Source organism: Syngnathoides biaculeatus, chromosome 3 (genome assembly GCF_019802595.1).
Source record: "Syngnathoides biaculeatus isolate LvHL_M chromosome 3, ASM1980259v1, whole genome shotgun sequence".
NCBI classification, from domain to species: domain Eukaryota; kingdom Metazoa; phylum Chordata; class Actinopteri; order Syngnathiformes; family Syngnathidae; genus Syngnathoides; species Syngnathoides biaculeatus.
Genome location: NC_084642.1, coordinates 1,557,959 through 1,583,537, shown reverse-complemented (window position 1 = coordinate 1,583,537; position 25,579 = coordinate 1,557,959). Strand labels below are relative to the sequence as shown.

The following is a 25,579-nucleotide window of genomic DNA, read 5'->3' as shown; positions in this document are numbered from 1 at the left end:
TTTCGAACCGTTTTTTTTTTTTCAAACAGATTGTGGTCGAGACTGTACTACTATTCTTCACTGTTATTACTCAATGACTCCACTAATTTTATAACGAGATGATTATGTTTTTAAAACCAATCAATATTGCTCATTCCATTTTCGGGGGGGGGGGGCTTAATTAATATATATATACATATTGGAACAGGATTCTTGATTGAAAATTCAAGAATGGAATGGAACGAAGCCTGATAAGCAGCCATCGAGACACGAGAGGAGCAAAAGAGAGCACTTAGCGGGAGAGTCCGGATAAAAAAAAAGACACAATGAAGGAGGCCGCGGGCGGAGGGGAAAAAAAAAAAAAAAAAAGATCACGAGGCCCACGCGTTAAAAGCAAAGAGGCGCAAACGGGGCTCATTAGCGAGCGAGGGCGCTTTTGAAGGGGAGGACGGCAAGAAAGAGACGACGGGGTGAGCGGCGGCGACGTCCGCCCAATGCAAAGACGCTGCTCTCGGTTTCTAACCAGTCCGCTGGCTTGCGAGTGGCGCCAGCCGTGCCGCGAACAACTTTTGGCTCGGCGCTCAAAGAGCGGCTCAAAAACCTCCCAAGGACAGAATTTGCGACCGGGAAGTTGTCAATCTGGCTGATTAGCGTCGCAATTGTTTGAATATTTCATCAAATTGCCCACGCAGTTGTCGGGACTCTGCTAGCGACCTCGCTACACTGGATGTTAGCATAGCAACCAACCAACGTTAGCACGTCGGCGTTGAATCTCAGTCGACGCCAAAGGAACGTTCCGGTCCACTTAGCCTACCTGCATTCGTGCACCCGCCACAGGTCCACGCAGGTGAAGGGGGGGCTGCACTGGTTCCTCCTGCACGAGTCGGACGGGCACCCCGGGGCGAGGCCTTGGGCGGCGATTTGCGAGACGCCCTCCGGCGCCGTCCGGCCGTCCATCGGCAGGTGGCGGCCGTTCAGCCGCAGATCCCTCATGCAGCCTGCGGGGGCGCAATATCAACGCATACCGGAATTTAAAAAAAAAAAAAAAATTGTAATGATTGGTAAAAATCTTGTAATTCATTTTCCAGAAATAGGCATTTCATCTTCAGAAAAAAATGCAGAATGATTGTTGTCTGTCTCCGTATGCCCAGCGATTGGCTGGCGACCAGTTCAGGGTGTGCCCCGCCTCCTGCCCGACGACAGCTGGGATGGGCTCCGGCACTCCCCTGACCCTCGTGAGGATAAGTGGTTCAGAAGATGGATGGATTATTGTTATGGAAAAAAAATTGTGAAAATAACTTTTTTTTCAATTAAATTTTGTAGTTCTGTTTTTGAGGAAATTAGATGTTTCATAATTAAAGTATATGAATTTTAGACATAAAAGCTGACATTTTGTTTTTTGTTAAAGTATGTCAATTTTTTTTTTTTTTTACAAGATGTAATGTTACGAAGTTTGTTTTTTAGCCACAAAGTGGAATGTATAGCTGTAACGAAGAAGTGTAAAAAAAAAAATAAAAATCACACAGTAACAAAAATAGTTTTTCCAAAAAGACTGAATTTTATGATTATTTTTTTTTTTTTTTTGTCTAAAGACGAAAAAAAAAAAAAACCCTAATGCTCCAAAAAGAATTTTAGTTGCGTTCCAAATCAAAGCTGCATCAGCTCAGGATCAGAAGACCTTGCGGACTTCGCTCCAGGGTTCGGCTGCCCGTTTCCGTTTGTCATCTTGCCGACGGCTGATCCAAACCCGACGTGGCGAAAGCCATATTGCCCACATTTAACACGCTGGCGAATCAAAAATTGCTTACTGTCAAAACTCAAAAGGCCTCTTTTTTTGTTTGTTTGTTTTGTTTGACTTCCTGGTCCGTAGAATCTTTTCAATCTGCGGTCCAAAGCTAGCTAGCAGTCGGGCTTTTCCTTTGTTACCGCGTCGTACGCTAACGTGTCCTGCAATTCACATTCGTCCTGGGTAGCTAGCTAGCTAGCTCGCTGGCGTCTTCATCAGTGCACGGGCCGCTCATCCCACCATTTACACGAGTATTAAAGTGACCAAATGTTTATCTTTAAGTTTATCTCTCGACTCGGCTGACGCTGCCGGTGGCCCTGCTGTCAGTAAACACGATTCCATTATGACGAGGGATGAAGTCAAATCGATAAGTCAATGTTCAACTGTGGCTGAAGGTTTTTCTTTTTCCACTTCAAATCAATTCCGACAGTTGTTTATTTTTATTTACGTATCTGATGTCGCGGTGGTCATACTGTAGAATAATTTCCGTGTTGTGTTTAGGGATTAACGCTCGGGACGACAAACTTCCTCCTGAAAGATCTCCCGCTAAATCACGAGAGTAGTATTTGTTCAAAAGAAAAAAACCTTCCATATTTCCCACAGCATTAAAGGCTTCCCAGTGACGAGGACTGGCAAAGTCTGGCTTAAGCTTTCGCCACGCACAAATGTGGCTCGCAGATTATTCACTTGACTTGACTTTATTTTTGAAGCATTGGCGAAAACGTTTCCTGAATTCCTGATGCAATTTCTCCCAATCTTTGCGAGAAATCCATTCTCAAGACAACTTGGAGTGTTCCTTCGACGTCTATTGAAGCCTCTATAGAAAATATTGAAATAGTCTGGCCCGATCAGTGCATGTTTACCGGGATAAATGCGAGGGGAGTGCGTGAAAAAAAACAAACAACAACAAAAAAATTGCTAGGAGGAGCTGCCTTTCCTCGTCGAAATGCTAAATGCAAACTCCAACGTGTTATTTTGGTCCGGTGAAGCTGCAAAAAAAAAAAAAAAAAAAAAAAAAAAAGGCAAGCGAAATCTCGTCTCGTTTGTTTGCGCCGGAGACGCCAACGACCGCGATTTGCCGAGTGGGAGGACGCGACCGCGAAATGAGCGGCTCGCTCCTCGTCGCCGTCTCGCGCTTTCCATCAAAGTCGCAGCCGACGAATTTCACAGCCGGCCGCTTTCCTTCCGCGGCTTTGGCCGCTCTGCCGTGACGACTTTTGTTTTGGTTTTCTTTACGTTTTGCTCCTTTCCGGCGTGGGAATGAACGCCGAGCCCAAATCCGCTGTTATCTGCGCGGACTTGTTTACTCCTGTTTAGTGTGTGTGTGTGTGTGTGTGTGTGTGGGGGTGGGGGGGGGGGTGTGGGGCACGAACAAAGATGATCCTGTTCTTATTAGAAATAGAATAATCCCAGAATTGGGAAAATCAGCCCCCGAAGTCGCTTTCACTTCGGAACAAGACATTTGTTCGCTCTGCCGTTCATGACGCAACACCAAATGTTGCAAAGCAAACTGGAAGGCTTCCATTTTGCTTTGGAGCGGCCATTTTTGAAAGAAAACTGCCATTTCCGTGCCTCTAAGAGATCCATCCATCCATCCATTCATTTTTTGAGCCACTTATCCTCACAAGGGGTCGCTGGAGTGCTGCAGCCAATCCCAACTGTCTTCGGGGAGGAGGCGGGGCAAACCCCGAACCGGTCGCCGGCCAATCGCACGGCACACGGAGACAAGACAACAGTCGCACTCACAATCACACCTTGGGGCAATTTAAAGTGTCCAACGAATGTCGCGTGTTTTTGGGATGAGAGTTCCCAGAGAAAAGCCACGGGGAGAACGTGAGGTGGGCCCGGGATTCGAACCCCGGTCCTCAGGACCGTGAGGCCGGCGTCCTAACCTGTTACACCCACCGTTCCCCCCACCTGCAAGAGATTTAATTGCTACCAAAGTGGAAGTAGTCTGGTCTAAACTGTATGTACACACACTTGGAAATTGCGAAAATGAATAAAATAAAAACAATAAATGAAATGAAATAAAATAAAATAAAACAATAGTTTTATCACTGTGGGCGGGTGCAGCATAACAGCAAAATGTGACAACTCGCCCCTCGGAAACTGTTTGAAAGTTGACGCTCCAAAGGCAGTTTTCGATTAGCAACGTGAAATTGATGAGCAGACCCACAAAAAAGAAATCTTCCATTTTAAGAAAGCTTTGACCTTTGGCCATGACAAATTTGGACCATAAATTTGGTCCCGAGGCTACCAAACTCAAACTCTAGAGATTGGTGAACCATAAATTGTGAAACATTTCAGTTTTCGGCGAAATTCCGTGACTCCTAACCCAAAAGTTGCTTTTGAAAAAAAAAAAAAAAAATCAACCACCGAAGTCAGTTTCACTCAGCAACATGAGAAGAAGACCCACGTGAAAATCATATGCCTGGAAATAATAAAATGGAAATCTGCTTCTTGCCAGTCATTTTGATCATTTGCCCGATCGGAAGCTTTTTACACTCGACGGACGTCGCACAACGACAAATTCCCATAAATTTCGACGGCTAGCTAGCCTTTGAGTGCCGCCAAAAGAGTTTGACAGAAAAACGGTGGCAGTTGCTCACCCTGGAAGCTTTTGTTGAGGGCGGACGGGAAGGCGTTGCCCAGGATGACCGCGGTGGGGTCGATGACGATCTCCCGGCTGCGGCCCGGCGCCCCCGTCACCTCCCGCCGGCCGCCGCCGCCGTCCAGCTGCAGCGTCATCTCGTTGTCGTGGCGCTCCAGCGAGATCTGGTGCCACTCGCCGTTGTCCAGGCGGTACGTGGGCAAGGTCAGGTTGTGGTCGCCGTCGCCGAGGTTGTAGAACACGCCCAGCAGGCCTTGACAAATCTGATTGGACAACAAGGAGCCTCCGTTAGCTCCGTCGGAGAACCTCCTCCTTGAAATTCAAACCCCAACACCGACTGTAAACCTGCAAAAATTGAAACCCAAATCCCGTCTCAAAAGGGAACAGTCCTAAAACCCTAACCGTGGTGCGTAGGGCTAATTTGAAACCCAACCTTGCCTGGATTCACGCCATAACCCTTTTTTTTTTTAGAACCCCAAACCAGGTCTGAAGCCGTCGCTGTGTTTTAAAACCCTAATTCGAAATTGCAAAGCACACTAACCCTAACCCTATCTGAACCATCTTGAAATCTTAACACAGGCTTCACGCCCTAACTCGAAAACCAGTCTAAAACCCTAACCGTGGTTCGAGATCCAAATTCACGTTCCTAAAGATGTCTTCAAATCCCAACTTGAAAGCCTAACCCAAGTTTGAAAGCGTTAGCCTTTGTTGAATCCCCAATTCGAAAGACCAAAGCAGGTTTGAGACTCGAACTTGAAACCTTGAGCCCGATTTTCAACCTTAAACCTGAGACAAATCCCTAATCAGACACCCTAACCCTGTTCCAAAACCCTCCTCGAAAGCCAAACCGAAACCAAAACCCCTGTTTTCCGATTCCTAGAAGACGACGAAGGTCTGTTGTACTAAAAAGTCAGCCCACGCCTACGACTCGGTTCTTCAGCTTTTCCTTTTCGGACGCCGACATTTTTCTCCTCCTCGGCACGTCGCCGTGCGTGACGCGCGCACACACGTACACAAACTGCAGCGTGACAAAACGGCCGTCAGCTTTCATTTCGCCTGTTTTTGAGGACTGACGTGAACGGTCGCCCCGGTTTCAGTGTTTGCCGCGAGTGCCCCACTGTGCATAATTTCCTTCTCTTCGCCTCCTCCTCCACGCAAACACGCAAACCAGATGACAGCGGACGAGATGAGAGGAGTGCCGAGTGGGCGGCCGACACAAAAACACACGACGCCGCTTCGGCTCGCTGTTGAGAGGAAGCGGGATGCAAACGTGATGTGTGTGCGTGCGTGCGTGTCGAAAGCGCTAACTCTGAACTGGTCGCCATGGATACCATTCAAAATGGGACCTTGCTCGCAAATCAGAGCGAGCGACAGAACTGTTCCACAGTGTTTCCAATTACAACGGATGACATTTATCATTCTGTGGGTAGTTATGGAGAGAAAGCAAAGCGTGGAGAGTCTCCGTCGCTCAACTCCACGGCCGCTGACAGTGAACGGAGCCATCGATCACGGCACAAAAAAATGATCTACACACATTTTATTGTCTTGGTGACAATTGCGCCGTGTTTTTGTGGTTCAGTTAAAAAAAAAAAAAAAAAAAATGAAAACAGGGTCCCAGTTTTTAACGGTGAAGGGCACCAGTGCAGTTTCCACGCTTCGTCGCTCGCGGTGCGGGAAAAAGTCTCCCATGGTATTTTTTTCACGCAATTGTCGAGCTCAACCACCCATCCTTCCATCCATTTTCGACCACTTTTCCGGGTCAGGTCGCAGGGGAAGTTGCTTCAGCAGGGATACGCAGACTTCCCTTTCCCCAGCCACTTCTTCCAGCTTTTACAGAAGGATCTCGATGCTTTCCCGAGCCGGCCGAGAGAGATAGTCTCTCTAGAGCGTCTGGGGTGGTCCTCGGGGTCTTTTTCCGGTGGGACGTGCCCGGAACACCCCATCGGGGAGGCGTCCAGATCAGATCGCCCAGCCACCTCATCTGGCTCCTCTCAACGCGGAGGAGCAGCGGCTGGACTCTGAGCCCCTCCCTGATGACCGAGTTTCTCAACCGTTCTCTAAGGGAGAGCCCGGACACCCTGCGGTGGAAACTCATTTGGGCTGCTTGTCACGTGGCAGAGTTTGATCCAAAATGGATCCGTTTCCGGTTCAAATTCGGAGTTTGAAGCCTGGAGTGGGGTCCCAGATTACAGCTTCAGATTTAAAATAAATGTTGCGGCTTCAAAAGGGTTTTTCAAGTCCGGGTTTGCGTGTCACTTCCGAGTCTTATCTCTGCTCACAAAAGGTGGTGTCGACTTGCACTCCCTGAGCCCGGCGGGCGCCCGTCTCAAGTCTTCCGTGAATCCCGCTCCCCCCCCCCCCCCCTCCCCGGAGGCCTGTTAGTCTTCCCTCTTCCCGACTTCTTCCTCCTTCATCGTCGGGCCTTCGGTTCGTTCCGTCTCTTTTCCCGTTCGCCATCTCAATCACTGGGTCCCAAAGTCTCGCGGCGGCTCATTTCCAGGCTCAGCCGTGAAGTCATTAATTCTATTTACAATCCGCTGGGCCTCTGCTTATAACCGCCACGATTTTACCCCCAATTAAAAGTGAGCAGAGCACAAGTTGGACTACTGCCTCGTTCCCCTCCCCTTCCCCCCACCCCGCGTCTCATCTCGGAGAAGGCGGGAAGCAAGGTGTGCTTTACTTGTGTAAACAGTCCCACTGAGGGGAGACGTCAACCTAAACACGAAGTTGCCGGCAAGCCACCACGAGGGTTCCGAGCCAAGGTTTGGGTTTTCAGTTCCAGCTTCAAAAGTGGGGCGGAGGGGGGGTCGAGCGTCACGCTGGGCTTGCGGTTCCAAGTGACGTTTTTGCGGCCTGCGATTGGCTCGCCGCCAGTTGGAGGTGTACGCCGCCCGAAGATTGCTGGGATTGGTGCCGGCATGGCCGCGACCCTCGTGAGGATTTGGGGAACGGAAGATGAATGAATAAATGAATGAATGATGCTTTGGAACGAGGGTTACGGTTTCAAGCAGGCTACGTGAAGAATGCGGGAAAAACCTGCAACAGATCACTATTGTTTGTTTTGACAGTAGAATTGATTTTCAGTCGAGCCGGCGCAGTGGCTCAGTTGGTAAATCCGCTCGCACGAACTTTTAACCTGAACGTCATAACTTCATTAAGATAATTTTGTTCCATTTTGAAATCTGTGGTACTGCTACTGAAAACAAAATTGTGGCCTGTTCTGAGGACCCGGGTTCGATCCCGCACCCGCCTGTGTGGAGTGCGCATGTTCTCCCCGTGCCTGGGTGGGTTTCCTCCGGGTGGGCACTCCGGTTTCCCCCCACATCCCAAAAACGTGCAGCATTAATTGGACACTAAATTGCCCCAAGGTGTGATTGTGAGTGCCTCCACGTGCCCTGCGATCGGCTGGCGACCAGTTCAGGGTGTACCCCGCCTCCTGCCCGTTGACGGCCGGTGCGGGCTCCAGCACTCCCTGCGACCCTCGTGAGGATAAGCGGCAAAGAACATGGATGGATGGATTTTCAGTCAAATTATCTGAATAAAGACGGAAAAGTGACTTGAAAGAAGGATCACAAGAAGATTTCAGGACTTCCCGTCGAGTTCTTGTGTGAGGCGAGACATTTTTTGTCTTCACTTTTTTGGCATCACAACGTAATTATTCATACCGCATACACGCTAAATTCTACGGCTCTGCCGGCAGGATGTCTATGAAGCCGCGGTATTACCTGGGGTGTCTCGACTTTCTCAAACCGGGGGACCGACATTTGAAAGCGATCAAAATGAAACCGAGTTCTGCGTGGAGTGCGAAAAAGTTTGTGGATCTGCTGGGGGATGGTACTACGTTCGTTACCCCCCCCCCCACACACCCCTAAAAAAAAAAAAGTACCTCGAATTTACTTCATTTGAACATCGACATTCGGTGCACGTGATTAAAATGTGGCTCGCTAACATACAGAACATTTTTTTATTCATGAATAAAGTGTGTGGGGACGATGTCAGTTTACTGCATTTTTACAAAGCTGCACCTGAAAATGAAGTACTTGACAAAAATGTAAGAAATATACAGTGTACAAAATTCTTCATTTGGTGAACTGAATTTCCCAATGAACGACCCTAAATCCGCTCGCACGAACGTCATAACTTTATTAAGATAATTTTGTTCCATTTTGAAATCTGTGCTACGGTTACTCTAAATTTGGACATGATCCAAATAAAATTGTGGCCTGTCAGGATGCGCTCGTATTTGTCCGTGTTGATGCCGCACGTTCGGGTTCCAAACTTGCTAAATTTGAACGTGTTCCGAATAAAAATGACCGGTGTAAAATCCGCAAACCACCCCGCCACCGACCCCCGACCCCGCTCGTCAGATTTGATGACGGAGCGATGACCTCGAATCTGTGGAATCTTTCCTCTAAACAGTCTTTTTGTACCTTCATCAAAACGGCAAAACATTTTTTTTGTGGTCCGTGTTGTATTTCAAGTACGGCAGCAAAAAAAAAAAAAAAAAAAAAAAACCACAACTTCATTAAAAAAAAAATATATATATATATATGTAATCTCAATCTCTCATATCAGGCACGTTTCTCGTGTACCGTGAACATCGAAACATCCTCAACCGTGTTGTACTCTGAAATAGTGCCCCCTAGTGGGCAACAATGATACCTCCACCTCACATGAATATTTTGGATTGGTGTTGTTTAATCAACGTCAAATGGATTTTAGTCCAATTACTCGTAGAATCGATGCGGTAATCGTAGGACTATCTGGCGCCCCCCGGAAACGGAGCCGTTTGAAACGCTTACCTCCAGTCTCAGGTACTCGCTCTGCTCTCTGGAGCTCAGACTGAGCACGGCGCTGCTGTGCTTGCGGGTTCGGACCAGGATCTGCACCGCCGTCCTCCGGGGCGGCAAGGGCGAGGCCAGCTGGTAGCGCACGTGACCGCGGCCGTCGAAGGAGTACTCGGGAACCTCTGCGCGACAAAGTTGGGGGCGTTACGCAGGGGGCCGGGATCGGAGACGTTTGTTGCCGGTTTCGTTCGTCCCCCCCCCCGCGGCTGAGTTCACACAACGCGCGGCCGTCTTTCATCTCCCAGCCGTGTTCGACTTCCTCTTTCATTCCGGCGCGCTTAAGAGGCCAAAGCGTCCTGCCGGGAGGCGAAATCGCACACTTGGTGGTTTGTGTTTGTCTGCCGTGGCTTCATCTCAAAACGACTTTTTGTTGTGTTGCTTCTTTTTTTTTTTTTTTCTTTTCAACCTCTGCCGAGGGCAAAAGCGAGTGGAACGAGGTTATGTGTATTTTTTTCTTCTCTGTTTTAGTTTCCCCAGAAATATGTATCCGCTTTTGTAACCAACTCAAAAAGTGACGTGTTCAAACTTTCCCACTCTCTCCTCTCAGGATAGAAGACGCGCGTGGCACAATAGAAATAGCGAGAAAGTAAAGAACAAAGCAGATAAACGCAGCCTTGACCTCGAAGCTCAACATTTGCATGTTTTTCTGCTCCAGTACTTGTGTAGCAAAATTGCTAAAGTGATGTTTGCCGTACGTCTTTCAAAAATGCATTCCAATCAAAATCACCATCCGGGCCGCCACGTTGAAACGGAGCCGATTGTCGGCGATTTTAACATTCAAAATGCGGATGACGTTTCTCAACCGGTAGTCGGGGCAAACGGAAGGTTACGGCTCAGGGTCACGGGTTCGGCTGCCGCAAAACATTCGGTGGACTGATGAGAGCGAGAGACAAGAAAGTTGGAATTGAGGAGTTACGTCCTCCAAAAGAAATCAGAATCCGTTTCCGGGACGCGTTTCGATTCCCAGCGAGCTAAACACGGAGGAATTTCCCACGGAAAGAGTGCGGCAAGATTGTCTGCCCCGCCCGCGAGGTGCTGACGCAACTAAACTGTTCAAAAATATGCGATTTCCTTGCGGAATTATTTTCTCCAAAGAGGTCATATCAACACTGTATGAAAAATGCTGAAATTGGGAGGGAACTCCAATCGGGGAAGTCTTTGCAAGGTGAGACCACGACGAAGCCGTTCCCGATTTGGATAATTCACCATTTTTTTTTTTCCTTCCGTGAAAAATAATGCCGATTACAATTTATAGATCCAAATAATCGTAATTAGCATTTTGGCCAGAACCTGGGAACCTGCTAAGAAGCTCAGCCAGGGTTCATACACTTCCGGAGAATCAAAATTCCATGAATTTTCCACGACTCTCCGAGTATTAAATTGAAAATTGCATGACTAATATTGGATTGACTGATTGTGGTAGACAGCAATATTTCAGCTAAATAATAAGTGCCAAAGATGATCAATGTCGTCGGCCCATCATATTGACTGTGAAAATTATGGTTATTAAAAATATAAACTATATAATTACAACTTGAACATTTATTTTCATCCAAGGTTAATGTAATGTCGCCTGTATTTAAAATACAGAATTAGCTATTTATGCATTGCATTTTCTGTCCTTTCATCCTCGCTCAGGCTGTGCCAAGGTGGAATTTGAACATTATTCACCATCTCGTCCTGTACGAAGAGCCGAAGGTGGGCGGAGTCAAGTAAACTATCAGGAGACTGTGAGAAAAAAGAAAAAAAAAAGAGTCGGGCTCAGGTTCACTTCTGGATTGGTTTCCGTGCGCGCTGAGAATGTCGATGTATTTCTACTCGTAACAAATCTTGCGCCCGTGTTTTTTCCGCGCTCGACTGTGCGGATTTGAGAGTGCGATCGCGCCAGTGACTGAAAATCCCGTGACGTTCCCTTAGCCAGGCCAAATATTTTTTTTATCGATTGGACTTTCCAAGGCCAAGAAAAGGGAAGGCTTCTGTCCATGATATTCCAGAAATTCCCTGACCCGTACGAACCCTGCTCAGCCGGCTAAGATGAGTGTTTTTTGGGGGGGGGGTTTCTTTTTTGTACAGTCTTCCGAGTTTTGGGCAACTTCCCGGTACGCGACTTTGACATTTCCGCGTATTAGTTTGGCGGAAGGACCGGACGGTCCACGTCCGAGTGTCGCCTCGGCCTTGGCAAAGGTCGGCGTGCCCACGGCGACCTTCGAGCATCGATAGAGAGACGAGATGATGATGATGATGAACACTTTTCAGCTTCTGAGTGGAACGAACTAACACCGGTGCGTGTCGAGTTGCAAATTCCAGGAAAAAGCTTTTTCCTGCCTTGTTTCTTTGTCATCTTGTTTGATTTTCACACGTTTGGTTCCCCCCCCCCCCCCTGTGGAGTTGTCACGCTGCTCCCGTTTTCATTTGTTTTGGATGTGACGTCTCGCGCGTGTTACCCGGCGAGCGTTCGTCTGCCTGCTGCCGGTTGCGGTTGTCGACTCCGCCGCCGGCCTTTCTTCCTTCCTTCCTTCCTTCCTTTCTTTCTTTCCTTCTTTGTGATGCATTGCCATCCATCACTTTCTGGTCCCTGTCACTGATTAGCGATTAGCGTTCAATCAATTCTGTTCACGCGTTTGACGTGAAACAAACCCTTGACGAGACAACAAGGCGACCGGTTTGACCTCAGCTATTCTAGACTAAATGAAATTGTCTTTTTTGTTAAGCTACTGATCCCAAAAACAAACAAACACACAAGTGTTGAGAGCTACTTGGAAGACAAACACGTTTTGAAGAGCCATCTAGCATCTTAGCCACCTGTGTACCAGGCTAGCTTAGTTGTTTACTGGTTTCTCTACCGACCGGTTTATCACACAATCCCTTTGTAATCGGTCGCTGGCTGAACTTTTTGTCTTTTGGAGCTGTTGAGCGACATTGTTGTCCTTACCCTGGTCACACTGTTGCCCGCTGTATCCTGGCACACACTGGCAGCTGAAGGAGCCCCACTCGCCGTGGCAGCGACCGCGGCGTCCGCACGACGGGTAGCCCATGTTGACACAGCCGCCGTCGGTGGTCTGGCAGCCCGGGGAGCTGGACCGGGAGTCGGCCGGGGAGCTCAGATCGTACAGCTGCGGGACGCGGACGACGGCAACGGAGACAAGAAAGACAGTCGGCTATGAAAAGCGACGCGGCGGATGAGGAAGTAAGACGTCTCTCGGCTGCTTCACGCTCAGACGGTCCGGAGAGGAGCGCTCGCAACTTCAACAATTCCCACCCAGATGTGGAACTTCACTTCCGACACTTCTCAGCTCCCGAGTGACTCAAGTTGGGAAGCGAGAACTCGTGAAGAACTTCACCCAAATCACTTCCAGCGTGAACTTTGCGGTGCGTGGGGGCGCATGGCTACTGCCTCGCCGTCACAGATCGCGGGTAAGGATCTTGTTTTCCGTCTCACTCGGTCTCTTATTAATCCTTTGAATTCATGAGGTCAACTCTGTCTGGGTCACGACTAAGTCCTTCTATCTGTTAAAGTCACAGTCTTGACACAACTTGGTCCTAAACGCTCATAAACTCAAACGCGACCCCTTTAAATTCTTTGGTCCTGACTCTGTGAACCCCCAAAAAGTCCCGGCCTCAACCGCTCCAATTCTTGGTCTTAACTTGGTCTCGACCGCTCCAAATTTTGAACGCTGTTAACTTTCAAACTCCCTGCCTGGCCTTAGCTGAGCCTCAACTTGACTGAGGGTCACCCCCACAAAGCCTTGGTCTTCACCAAGTCACCGTGGTCTTCACTGAATCGCACTAGGTTTCAGCCTCCACCGCTCAAATCTATGTTCTCAACTTTGCTGCAACCCTCGAATTCTTGGTCTTAACTTGGTCTCCGCTACTCAGAATCTTAGTTTTGACTCTTCTTATTGAGACTTGTTCTCAACCCTTCAAACCCTTGGTGTCGACTCACTTTTTGGTCTTGTCCCACCCAGTCTCTATCAACCTTTAGACTTAGTCTTTGTCTCGAATCGGTCCAAAAACCCAGAGAGACCTGGTCCTCGGTCTCTAGGACAACCATCTGTTCTAGATATGACAAGAGTAGCCAGAGGATTTGCAACCCTTCATAATGATGGTCTTGACTTATTGTCATTCATTAAATTTTCTTGTCTTGGTTTTGTGAGGCTTTAGAACGCCTCCGGCGAGTCAGAGTGAGCCAGCAGCCTTTTTAAGCCAATGTGCAAATCAGGTGTTATGGCATAAAATATAATAAAAAAAATAAATAAAATACGCGGCAGCGAGAAAGGAGACAGAGCTTCTTAAAAGACAGACAACTATTGTACTAATCTTGTTTACGCAAACCTTTGTGTTGCATCCACTTTCTATACTTTATTTTCTTTGCCGCCGACTTTTTGATTTTTGACCCGGCATTTTCTTTCCAGGCTGCTTCTGCGTTTGACGGATAAAAACCGAACAAGTCCACAGTCAGGAAGTCAAGCGAAGGAAAAAACAAAACCAAAAAAAAAAAACCAAACAAACCGACACGCATCAACGAACACAAACAAAATGCAGAAATGTAGCAAGTGGGAATTAAGACAAGCTGGGAGTCCCACAAGGTCCGTGTTTATGTCGGTGTCGAGTCCTCCGCCCAGTCCTGGTCTGGCCTCAGTTTCAACCCGTCGGTCTTGAGCCGCAAGCGTCAATCTCTGAACTTCTCGGTCTTGACTCAGTGCCGATCCCTCAGGTTAAGAGTAGTTTGCTCGCTACTAGTTTGCCGGCTCGACTTCACGAGAATTTCCCACTTGACAAAAGTGTTGAACTGACGACCCCCCCCCCCCCCCCATTCCCCAAAAATTAATTTCCTGAAAGTGGAAGCGGAATAAATGCGCGGCTCCCGACCTGGTTCACGGTGAGGTCTGCCGTGCAGCTAAAGATGAAATTGCGCACGACTTGATGCACGTGATTATTTCTGCGCCTGCTTTGGTGCAAATGAAGTCTTGTGGGACTTCGGGTGAAAAATATTCAATGTTGATGGGAATTGATAATGCGGTTTCTCCGGAACGCTGTGAGCGCCCCGCCCGCTTGATGTTATGGATGCAACCCAAAATTTGAACAAAGGCTTGATTTTCAGTCGTCCCTTTCAGCATTTCCCTCATTTCAAATAATTCTTTTTTGCCGTCTTTCCCGTTTCAGGACGCAGCCCGCCTCTCGCTCAAAATCATTTGGTCGTCAGCTGCAGCGTGACCACAACGGATGGGTGAAATCTCCACGATAACCGAAAAACATTTTTCTCATGCCGTGACCGTTTTTTACTCCACGGCGAAGCGATAAAAATCCGGCCCCAGAAGCTCTCGCTCTTTTTTTTTTTCCAACACCCGAAGAACATGTGACACTTGTGTTTTCGACACGTTCGGCTCCCGAAGGAGGCAATCACAAAGCGCGCCGTTCGGTCCGGACTCCGGGCAGGACGGAATTCTCCAGAATACTTTTTCAGCGAAATAAGCGGAGCGGCGTTCAAAGGCCGGCAAGTTAAAAGCGCGCCGGTCACGGGTTAGCGCCATGCTAAGCTAAGCAGAAAACGGGATCTCGGGCTCACGTTTCAGGCTCTGGAGGCCCACAAAGGCCACGGCTGTTCACTTTTAGTCAAGCTTGAACGCTTCTGCTGGAGCGGCGAAAAACCTTGACAGTCGCTCGCGAGTCCGTGCAGCCGTAAAAAAAAAAACCCGGCAGGCTGCAAAAATCCACTTCACCTTCTTCTCAAAGCACTCGCCGGGACTCTGCATATGTGGGGAGCAAAAAGAAAAAAAGAAAAGCGAGCCCGCCAATGGCGCTACTTGACATTTTGACTCCATTTGTGGCCACTTTTCAGGCATTTTAGATGATCGGCATTGATTATTTTACCCTTTTATGCGTGACATTCCCTTTTCAGAAGTTGGCAACCTTTTTTTCCTTTTGATTTTTATGAGTTATCTTTCTTTTTCTTTGCCAAGCAATTAAAACATGTTTTTCACTCACTTTACATGATTAGCTATCGTTTTGTTAACCATTAGATAATTGATCTCATCTTATTATTATTCAACTCTTTTATGTTATTATTTTGGCGGCACGGTGGAGCAACTGGTTAAAGCGTTGGCCTCGCTGTTGTGAGGATCGCGGTTTGAATCCGGGTCTCGCCCGTCTGGAGTTTTCATGTTTGCTCCCGGCACTCCGGATCCCAAAAACATGCAACATTAATTGGAGACTCTAAATTGCCCATAGGTGTGATTGTGTGTGCGGGTAGTTTGCCTGGATGTGCCCTGCGACCAGATCGGGGGCGCACCCCGCCTCCTGCCCGATGACAGCTGGGATCGGCTGCAGCACTCCCGCGACCCTCGTGAGGATAAGCGGCTCAGAAAATGGATGGATACTCTAAATTGCCCCGAGGTGTGACTGTGAATGCGGCTGTCTGTCTCGATGTGCCCTGCGATTTGCGGGCGACCAGTTCAAGGGCGTGCCCCGCCTCCTGCCCGATGACAGCTGGGATCGGCTGCAGCACTCCCGCGACCCTCGTGAGGATAAGCGGCTCAGAAAATGGATGGATCTCTTGGAGTGATTGAAATGGCCAATTTCTTTGGAAAATGCTAGTTTGAAAGCAAAGTTGGAAGCCTTTCTGCTTGCTCTGCGACATTTGGTGTTGCGTGACGAACGGCAGATCTAGCAAACGTGACTTCAGGGGCCGATTTTCTCAATTCAACGTCAGGGCTATTCTGCTCGAATAAGAGCAGGATCAGCTTTGCTCCTGTTAGGGTGTACCCCGGCCCCTAGCCCTTGACGGCAGGGATTAGCCTCCGGCAATCCTGCAACCGCAACTTTCGTGAGGATAGGCGGCTGTGAAAATGGATGTTTATTTCCAGAATCAAGACTCTTTGGTCTCGGTTTTCGCATCCACGCTCGAAGTCAGCCCCCGACCGGTCCTGGTTCTGGCGCAAACGCGAGACTCGCTAGCGTGTTTGCCAATCGAGCGTTCTGCGGGCAAGACGGGGGTGCAACCTTTCACATTCGCCTGACATTTTCTAATCTTAGATGTGCCCAGACCAGTTTTCTTGAGGTGCAGGTCATAGATCATGTCATTCCGAAATATGTAATTCATGTTTAGTGTCACATGGGCAGTCTAAACATCACGCCAGCACTGAGCAATCAAAGTCGCGATTGGTCTCACTCCACTGGTACGAAAAATAGAAAGGATTAAAAAAAAATAATAATAATAATTTTACAGCACGAACGGTAAAGACGAAAATGGATCAAAAGTGAAAGTTCATATTTGTGCGTTTTACCTTGCTGTCCACGACGAGGTTGCGGATGCATCCCGTGAAGTGTTTGTGTTGAAGCTGAGGGTAAATGTACGGAATGTCCTCGTTGACTCCGCCCAGCTGCAAGACTTGACTGCTGTTGAGGTATCTACGACGGCAAGAACAACAAGATGACTACTCGGGAATGCAGCCAACGTTCCCGTTTTGAGATTTTTTTGGCTTCGGTTTTCGAACGAAAATCGGAACGCAAATGCCCCCGACAAAACCCGGAAATAACATATCGTGCGCGTAGCCAGACCAGCAGCTGACCCACGACGTGCTTCGTTATTGTCTACGTGAACGCCCCCCCCCCCCCCCGAAAACAAGCAGTTGACCCACCTATCACGTGCTTTGTTATTGTTATTGTCAAACCGAATTCTGTCCAAAAAAAAAAAAAATGACATAACGTGCGCAGCGCAACCAGCGCACTTTGGCGGTAGCGACTGTTGTTTTTTTTCTTCTTCTGGAGGACGACCGTATTAACCCCCAATCACGGCTCCAGAGAAGGCAAGTTGCTTGTTTGAAGTTATTCTGGACTTCTGTTTACAAGACTGGGGACCAATGCAATGCACTCCCAGCCTAGCGTACTCTACCACTAAAGCGTACATTTTAAGCAATTATTTTATTATATAAAGTATTTAAACTTTACGTTTCTTATCAGGAAAAGCTTGAAAAAAATCCTTTAAAAAAGACCTTGGAACGCATTATTTCTTCTTCCATTCATTGTAATGGGAAACATCGATTCGGTTTTCGAACAAATCCCTTCTCGAACCGTTTCCCGGAACGGATCGTGGTCGAGAACCCAGGCATCACTGTACTACCGAACATGCGAGATCAATGTCTTCGGGGGTTGGAGCCACTCTCGTAATACAGCAAACAAGCCGCTAGAACGAAATGTAGAAACACGTGAAGTACAGAGACTCATCGAGCGACAAAAAGTACCTCAAACTGATCCGAGGCCACTTGTTGAAATGATGGAAAGAGTCCAGTCGTGCGGTAACACTCGTCAGCGTTCGTTGGGCGAATAACGCCACAAAACCAAAGTACAACACGACACTACGGTAATCGCGTCGTGACGAGGGTACAACCGTGAGTACGGTAACGCGGTCTCGAGAGATTAGCAAAAGTCTCGGGAAAATTAGAAATTCAAGAAATGAACGGCAACGGGAAGAAGCTGGGATGTCGGCGCCCCCCCTTGTAGGCGTACCGGTCCGTGTTGGGCGTGGTGCCGCTCACTTCGCAGGACGAGTGGTCCTCGGTGGTCAGCCAGCTTCCCAGACCTTCCATCTCCGTGACCGGCGCCCCCGAGCAGCGATCCAGCGTCAAGCGCACCTCCTGAGGGGGGGGGGGGGGGGGGACACGACGGCGAGGAGCCGGTTTTAGCCCTTCAAATTATGATTTCCAGGCATAATTTCAAGGTATCGGGGAATTGTGAAAACTGCCAACATCGATTGAATCCTCTTCACCAGTAGTTGCCGTTTTTGACACGTTTCAATCATGAAGTCAAGCCGGGAGAGGCTGCGGCACTCCCGCGACCCTTGTGAGGATACGCACTTTGGAAAAATGAATGGACGGGTTCAGGATTGGAGTTTTACTGCACTATTAACATGCTCCGACCCGCTGCGACGTTTCTTTTTTGACACCCGCCTGTCACTCCCTCACCGTCGCCATAGCGACGGGGAACAGCACGAAGCCTTTTGAACACTTGACACCCGTGAATGACATCGAAAGTAAGGCGCCCGTCGCGGGAAACGCGATAAACAGCTCGAAGAAGCTCTGCTGATGTTTTTGAAATCGAAGCAAAGAAGACGGACGGAGCGACAACAAGGGAAAAACCCAATACGTGAAGCGACTGACGCTCCAGGTTACATTTTCAATCCGCTGAGCTGTGTCCTGATTGGCTGACGGATTTTAAAAAAAAAAAAAAAAGACCCTGCAGCCATCCTGAAAACATCAAAGCTAAAAAAGTGTGAAAACGAGGCCAAGCGGCGCGGCGTTCAACCCGGGAAGTCGGCACTTGACTGGACGGTGATTGAATTCTTCCGGACGGGCGACGTGACGGCAGGGCGGGGGTTTTTTGGGGGCGTCGGGGCGGGGTCGCGGCGCCCTTCAAGAAACCTTCAGACGGATCCGAGAGGGGGCCGAGGGCCGCTTTTGATTTCAGGTCGGAAATACCACATTTAGTTGAACTTTTTTTTTAGTGACGTGGGGGGCGGGACGGTGGCTCAGCTGCTAAAGTGTTGGCCTCACAGTTCTGAGGACTAGGGTTCAAATCCAAGTTTGCGTGTTCTCCCCGCGCCTGCGGGCACTTCAGTTTCCTCAAAAACACGCAACATTAATTGGAGACTCGAAATTGCCCGTAGGCGTGATTGTGAGTGCGGCTGTTTGTCTCCCTGTGCCCTGCGATCGGCCGGCGACCAGTTCAGGGTGTTCCCCGCCTCCTGCCCGTTTGACAGCTGGGATAGGCTCCGGCACTCCCCGCGACCCTCGTGAGGATAAGCGGCAAAGCTTAATTAGCACAACTGCTTCAGACCCGGTCTCGAATGAGGTGCGCTGTTCATTTTCGTTCATTTTTTCATGAATAACTCGTGGCCAGGAGGATCGGAGAGAGTGAGCCAGACCGGGGGGGGGGGGCGAGAAAGAGACACAGGGGGGGGGTGTGGAAGTTCTATTTTAGGTCCGGCTCGTGACAAAATTAAACGCTGCAAACTTGAAAGAAATTGGGTGAGAGTTGAGGGTTGGGTTGACTTCAACGCAGCAGATTCATTTTTTTTCAGTACATCCCAAAAGTCCATGAAGTAATGAAGTCATTTACTCGATGTTATATTCTATAAATGTTGATATTTTTAAGATGTATAACTAGGAACCACGGCGTGAGCGACACGTACTTCGCGCGTGGCTTGAATTGAAGATGTGCGGTTCTGCTCCGACGTCGCCGACGTTCACTCCACGAACGGCGCCATCTTTTGTCACATTTTCCTCGGCCTTTCATACTCATTCCCCCCCCCCCCCCCCACTCATATCGATACCCGGTACGATAGTGAAGCGCCTAAAATTCTTCTCTCACTTCCCTCCTTCACAATCGACGCGTTTCAGCGCCCGATCTTTATCGTCGACTCGAAAGCCGCGCTGGCGTCCGAGGCAACGCGACGCGAGGCTGCGGCTTCTCTCGGACGATGTCATCTGAAGTGTGGAAAATGAAGCCAACCGCCGTTACCCTCCCGCTAGTTTTTGCCCCACAACAGCTAAAAATTGCAGACGTTCATCTGTGTTTCAAATATAATCGATGAAAATGTATTTTTCGTCAATCTCAATTTTTTTCTTCAGATGACTAAAATGCAGCAGCTGATCAAACGTGCCGTTGTAAAATGAAACGTGGCTAATATTACGATACAAAGACCAAAAATAAATAAATAAATTGAAGACATCCATGCACGATTTTCTACGGCTTATCCGAGGTCGCGTCGCGGGGTCAGCAGCTCCGTTCACGATTTCAGCTGTTGACGTTTGAGCACGACCAAAGCGTACACGCCCAAATGCGTACGGCCATATTTGCCAACCGGAGAGCGGCGGACATATTTCGGGGCGACCCACCTTGCCGTCGCTGCGGACGTCCAGCCGATGCCAGCGCCTGTCGGCCACGTTGACGTTGCCAGGCAACTGCAGCACCACCGTGCCGGAGCCGTGGTTGATTTTCAGCGTGGGGGTCCCGTCTATGAGCTCTGAGTGGAGAAGGGAGGGGGGGGGGGGTGTCAAATGAACACGTTTGGAAAGCACTTATTAATACGCGCCACATTCCACGACCGCAAGACCGTGTCGAAACTTTCCGTCCCGCAAAAACGTGAACACATTTCAAGTCGCTCGAGCGCACTTTTGACGAACTCCTCAGCGGCTGTTCGCGCTCTCGCTTTCAAGAAACGGGAGACTTTCATATCACGTCACTTTGAGGAAAGAACAAAAAATAATAATCTGTGCGCTGCCAGTTCGGCGATGCAAATGAGAAGCTGTTTGCCTCACCTGGATGAATAAACGCGGAATTAAGAGTCATTCACGCACGTCTCCAAATACGAAGCCGAGGGTACTCGCTACAAGTCATTTTGAATTTGAGTTGGTTTATTGTAAAACTGACACAAAAACACAAATGAGAATTCAACATTGTGCATTGAAACACGAGGACGTCTTCTCGCCAGACGCTTCATGTAATCCCAAACGCCACAGACGAGCTCATGCAAATTTGTCTTCACGTCGGCGTCGTTATAAACTTTCAAACACGATGGGCAGCAACAGCCAAACAGAGCATACGGCAAAAGCGTAATTTTTATACTTTTGCCTCCAGAACAACTGCCAACCGATAATGCGAAACGCCACAGACAAGCTAACGCAAATGAGCTTCGGGGTTACGTTCATGACAAACCTTCAAGCGACTTCGGCTTTAAATCACAATGAGAAGCAAAATTTACATACAGTACTCATAAAATGTGGACACATACAGACAGAGTAGACAACAGTACTGTCAGGCAATGTTCCCTTCTAAGCTGCGCAACTGCGCATTTGCGCACTTGTCGCGCACTCGCAGCGCAGATGAAAAGAGATCCAGCACGGTGAACGACAGCCTGAAGTCCACACTGCCACCCACTCTACTTCCGAGTTTATCTGACTCCGCCCCCTCCGCTCTTACAGGGCAAATGACAATTGTTGTGTCATTTGAAAATTCCACCTTTGCACAGCCTGATCGAGGATGAACGCGCAGACGACATAGTGGCCAAAAAGCTAATTTTGCATTTTAAATATAGGAGGCAGTTGACAGTTTCAGTGTACGTTTACAAAAACACCAAATTGTTCATAAAAATGTTCTGACGGGAACGTAATCTGACGCTTTTTGACGAGACATGGAAGTTCAACGGTTGCATCCGTCTGATGTTGCTCACAGTGGTCAAAGGGGGCGCTCAAGGGCTTTGCGCCTTCGCTCGGACACGTCAAAAATTCGAGGCAACGTTGCTCTCGGGCACGTAATTCTTTCTGCACTGTAGGAATCCAAACCGCTAAAACTAGCGCTTCGGGGACCTTCCGTGCCTCTTCTTCTTGCTCTTAAATACACGACATCTCTTCTAATAAAGCGCAGCGCTGCCCCGCATCTTGTGGCACAACGTGGTATTACACTAAAACAATGTATAATACTGTCGTGTAAAAATGCATACAAAATGATGACTGATTATAATACAGACGTGATTTGACTGAATGGAAAAAAAAAAGGGGGGGGGGTTCTGGGGGCTGCAAGCATCATCAAGGGATGATCGCCAATTTTAACGTGCAAGTTTTGTAAATTGAATTATGAATGAAATATATCTGGTACGTCTACAAACAAATGCTATTTTTTTTTTTCAGAATGTACACAATATGATTGTTCATTATTTAGGCGTATACGTTTACCGCCCCCAAAAAAAATTCAAATACAAACTCAACCAAAACTACAAAATTGAATTCAGATTTGCATGATGGCATGCAAGCGTGCATATCGTATCCCTTCAAAAAACGTTTTCATTTCTTGTTTTAGTAAATGATTGAAAGGCATGAATTTGACCACAATTAGTGACGTCAAGTAAATAATCCAGACATTTTTACAAGTAATTGCTTGTGAAGGCTCACCGTCTGCAACTGGGCTTGCTTGTTGGACATCCGAATGTGCCAGCTATGGAAAAGTTTGTTTTCGTTGCTTCTGGCGTGTTTTTTTTTTTTTTTGTTGTTGTTTTTTGTCGTTTGGCGTGAACTTCCAATGCCTTGAAACCTCTCGATCCGATCCGTCGTCACGAGTATCCTGAGCCCACGTGCAAAATGCTTTCCCGGGTCGATGGATTTTGCGAATGAAGTCGCTGAACAGAGTTAAGAGTGGCGACTTCCTTCTTTCCAACTCTATCGACGACTTCTCGTTCCATCCAATCCCATCGGAACTCATTTTTGACATTTATATCAATTTCTTTCCTCTCGAGCGCCGCCGTCGCGCTGACTTGAAAATGGCCCCATGAGCCGCCTCGTGTACAACAAGCGTTTTCATTGGTCAAGAAGGAACACACTCGACCAATCACATGACGCGTACCTAATCCTCCACCTCGCTTCCAAAACCAGGACCGGAAACAGAACGAGTGTGGATTCTGGCACGGGTTAAAATTGGAAGATTGCAGAAATAATATAGAATATATATTTTTAAATCAATGCAATTTAAAAAGATGGTACGGAAAAATCACATCTGATATTAAAAGCGGTGTCACATAGTGTGGACGCGAATGGTGAAGCGTTATATTCAGCCATTCCTCTTTTGCCGGGAACCAAAACATCCGACATTTCTCACGGCCTCCGACGGATGGTTTCCGTCTGAAGCCGGTGTTTATTTTTCCTGCCGTCGAGCAGCGTCACCGTTCTTCTTTTCCACTCCGTCCGCCACTCCCGACTTACTCAAATGGGAAATTAAAAGTTAATGAAGTGTTGCGAGCCCGGCGGCCGCCGGTGGTGTTGGTGAGGCGGACGGGAGGGGGGAGAGTGGGGGGGGGGGTGCATGTTCGCTGGTGGCTAGATTAACGGGGGGGGGGTGGTATTTGGTGGATGTTAACCCATCCCATCATTTTCCCATCAAATCTAATTATCTGGGGGTGGTAGTGGCACGCTCCTTTGTTGAAAAATGTGACCTACAAAGTGCTTAAATCTGGACAAATGCGATGGTAACATGTAAATGGTTGTGCGGGTAGACAGACAGGTCGGCTCTCGACATCTCGGTCGGTAGAACCGTAGCCACCGTCGCTGGATTCGTGTCAAATAGTCTCATTCGGTTTCGGTGCGCTGAATTTTCAAGGAAAACCGAGGAATAGCAATTTCAAGACAAGCGTGAAGGACGGAGTGCTGACCGCTATTAAACTCTGTCGCTCCAACATTTGACTTTAACCCCGCACACACAAAAAAAAAAAAAAAACATTCTTGGCGTTCGTGTTTTCCGCCGGTCAACGGCGTCGCTTCTATTCACGGGGTGGCCTCCCGTCGGCCCGCCGCGACATGAAAAGCCGCCGAAGCGCTGGCGGAGTTCAATTAGAGGCGTCGGCGGCTGTCTGGAGGGCCCTTCAGCGCCGTCTCCTCGCTCACTCCAGCCACCTTTACAACTCGTCTTTTCACAAAAACCCAACACGGAGTGGCGGAAAGGGAAAGGATCAAATCGGCAAATCTTCTCTTTAATCAGACAATCAGCTCGCTAGACGGCTGGCTCGGTAGCGAGGGGAGTGGGTTAGTCGATCGATCGGTTAGTCGCTTGGGCAGTTGTGGGGTCGGGGTGATGTCGCATGTTGATCACCTGTTTGGGGTTGGTATTTCGATAACTACCCGAGGTACGTAGGTACAGTATCTCGGTAGAAAGGCAAGCGGGGGGGGGGGGCGCTCAGTTAAACGGTTGAGTGCAGGGGGTGGTGGTACCGTTTTTGAAAATGGTGTTGAAGGGTTCAGAAATGTTGTTTTTTTCCTGGCTTCACTTGAGGCAGTGCCGGCAAAAGCAGTTTGACGCACAACGTGAGAACTCTCAGTGAATCACCAAACAATTATAACACAAGTATGAACACTTGAATTATGATGTTGTCTCAGTGTCGTCACAAATGCAATTACTTGGGCTCGTTCAGTTGGACAAAAAGCTGAAATATTTACAAGCAGCCTTGACTCGCCGTCTTGTATGAATTGCAACTGATGAACGCGCGACTGTATTGCTGCTTTTGTCATAGAGGAACATTTAATGGGCGACCGCCGCTGGCATAAATTTCTGATGAATAAATATTTCTGATGAATAAAAATGGCAACAACAATCGTGAATAATCACTCTACTAGACTTTAGTGGACTAGACTTTCCTAAGAGTACCGAGCCAGACCGAGAAATGTGACAGCAGAACCGATCCCGGGATTTTCTGAACCGTTCTGCGCTCAGTTGGCTGGATTCATCCGTGGGTTCTTGAGTAGATTGCTACGGGGAACTCGGACGTTACGCAGGTAGTTGTTTGGATAGCTACATTTGTTTGATGATTCGATACAGTATGCAATTAATTTAGTTTTGTGTCCGTGTGTGTTCCAGGGAAGTAAAATCATCTGGTGAAAGCCTCGCGATTTGCCAGAGCCAAGAAAGGAAATGAAAGCGCACACGAACTCAGCGGGCGCTCAAGCGAGCGACGCAGCAGCAGCCACCAGATTTTCCTACAAGCGGCCGTCGACTTTGGACGTCGTCAGGCGGGCCACTCTGTCGCTAGGCTATTCCATGCTAGCTTGACAAATGAGATTCATTTTTCTGTCTTCCTCCCACCCACGTTTCTTCGGATGACTGAATAGCGCGTGGGTGCGAATGGCATCCGGTGATTCTCGGCCCACATCAGCTGGGAGGGCCTCCAGCTCAATACGTCGTGCAACCTTTTGGGCACAGCAGAGGCACTTGTTTTCAGTGAACCTAAAATACATATTTTCGTACATGAAATAGATGATTTGGTCTCTTCAGTGACCCTAACAGACCCATTTTATAAATATCGAAGACAATTAGCAATTTTCCGTGAGCCTAACATAGAAATTCTAGATAACGTTGAAGTCTATTTTTTTCTGAAGTGAACATTGCATAACTTCTTCTTAACGCCTTCTGTATTGCTCCATAATTATGACAAATTGGGAATTGACCTAAAGTAGGCCAATCGATTTGAATTTTTCAGCCCGACACTAGCGCAATGTCCCTCGAGCGAGTGAAATTTCTGTGGACATGTTGAAATGTTGAGAGTTGGACTCCGCCAAGGCTGTCCTTTGTCACCGATTTTGCTCATAACTTTTACGAACAGAATTTCCAAGCGCAGCCGAGGTGTAGAGGGCGTCCGGTTTGGTGGCCTCGGCATCGCATCTCCGCTCTTTGCAGATGTTGCGGTTCTGTCGGCTTCATCAAGCCGCGATCTCCAACGCTCAATGGAGCGGTTCGCGGCCGAGTCTGAAGCGGCTGGGATGAGAATCAGCACCTCCAAATCCGAGCCTATGGTCCTCAGTCTGAAAAGGGTGGGGTGCCCTC

The 25,579-nt window shown here is 48.3% G+C and overlaps 1 protein-coding gene across 1 annotated transcript in view; it reads right to left on the bottom strand.

Annotated features, from left to right (window-relative positions):
* The window catches only part of si:ch211-186j3.6 (neural-cadherin), a 230,939-nt gene that overhangs the window by 15,261 nt on the left and 190,099 nt on the right, over positions 1 to 25,579 (bottom strand). The window contains exons 29-35 of the mRNA XM_061813479.1: positions 20,116 to 20,243; positions 17,729 to 17,856; positions 16,507 to 16,630; positions 12,156 to 12,336; positions 9,179 to 9,345; positions 4,375 to 4,639; positions 794 to 977 (exon numbers count right to left, since the gene is read on the bottom strand). Of these exons, the coding sequence (XP_061669463.1) occupies positions 794 to 977; positions 4,375 to 4,639; positions 9,179 to 9,345; positions 12,156 to 12,336; positions 16,507 to 16,630; positions 17,729 to 17,856; positions 20,116 to 20,243 (1,177 nt within the window). The remainder of the gene's footprint in view (positions 1 to 793; positions 978 to 4,374; positions 4,640 to 9,178; positions 9,346 to 12,155; positions 12,337 to 16,506; positions 16,631 to 17,728; positions 17,857 to 20,115; positions 20,244 to 25,579) is intronic.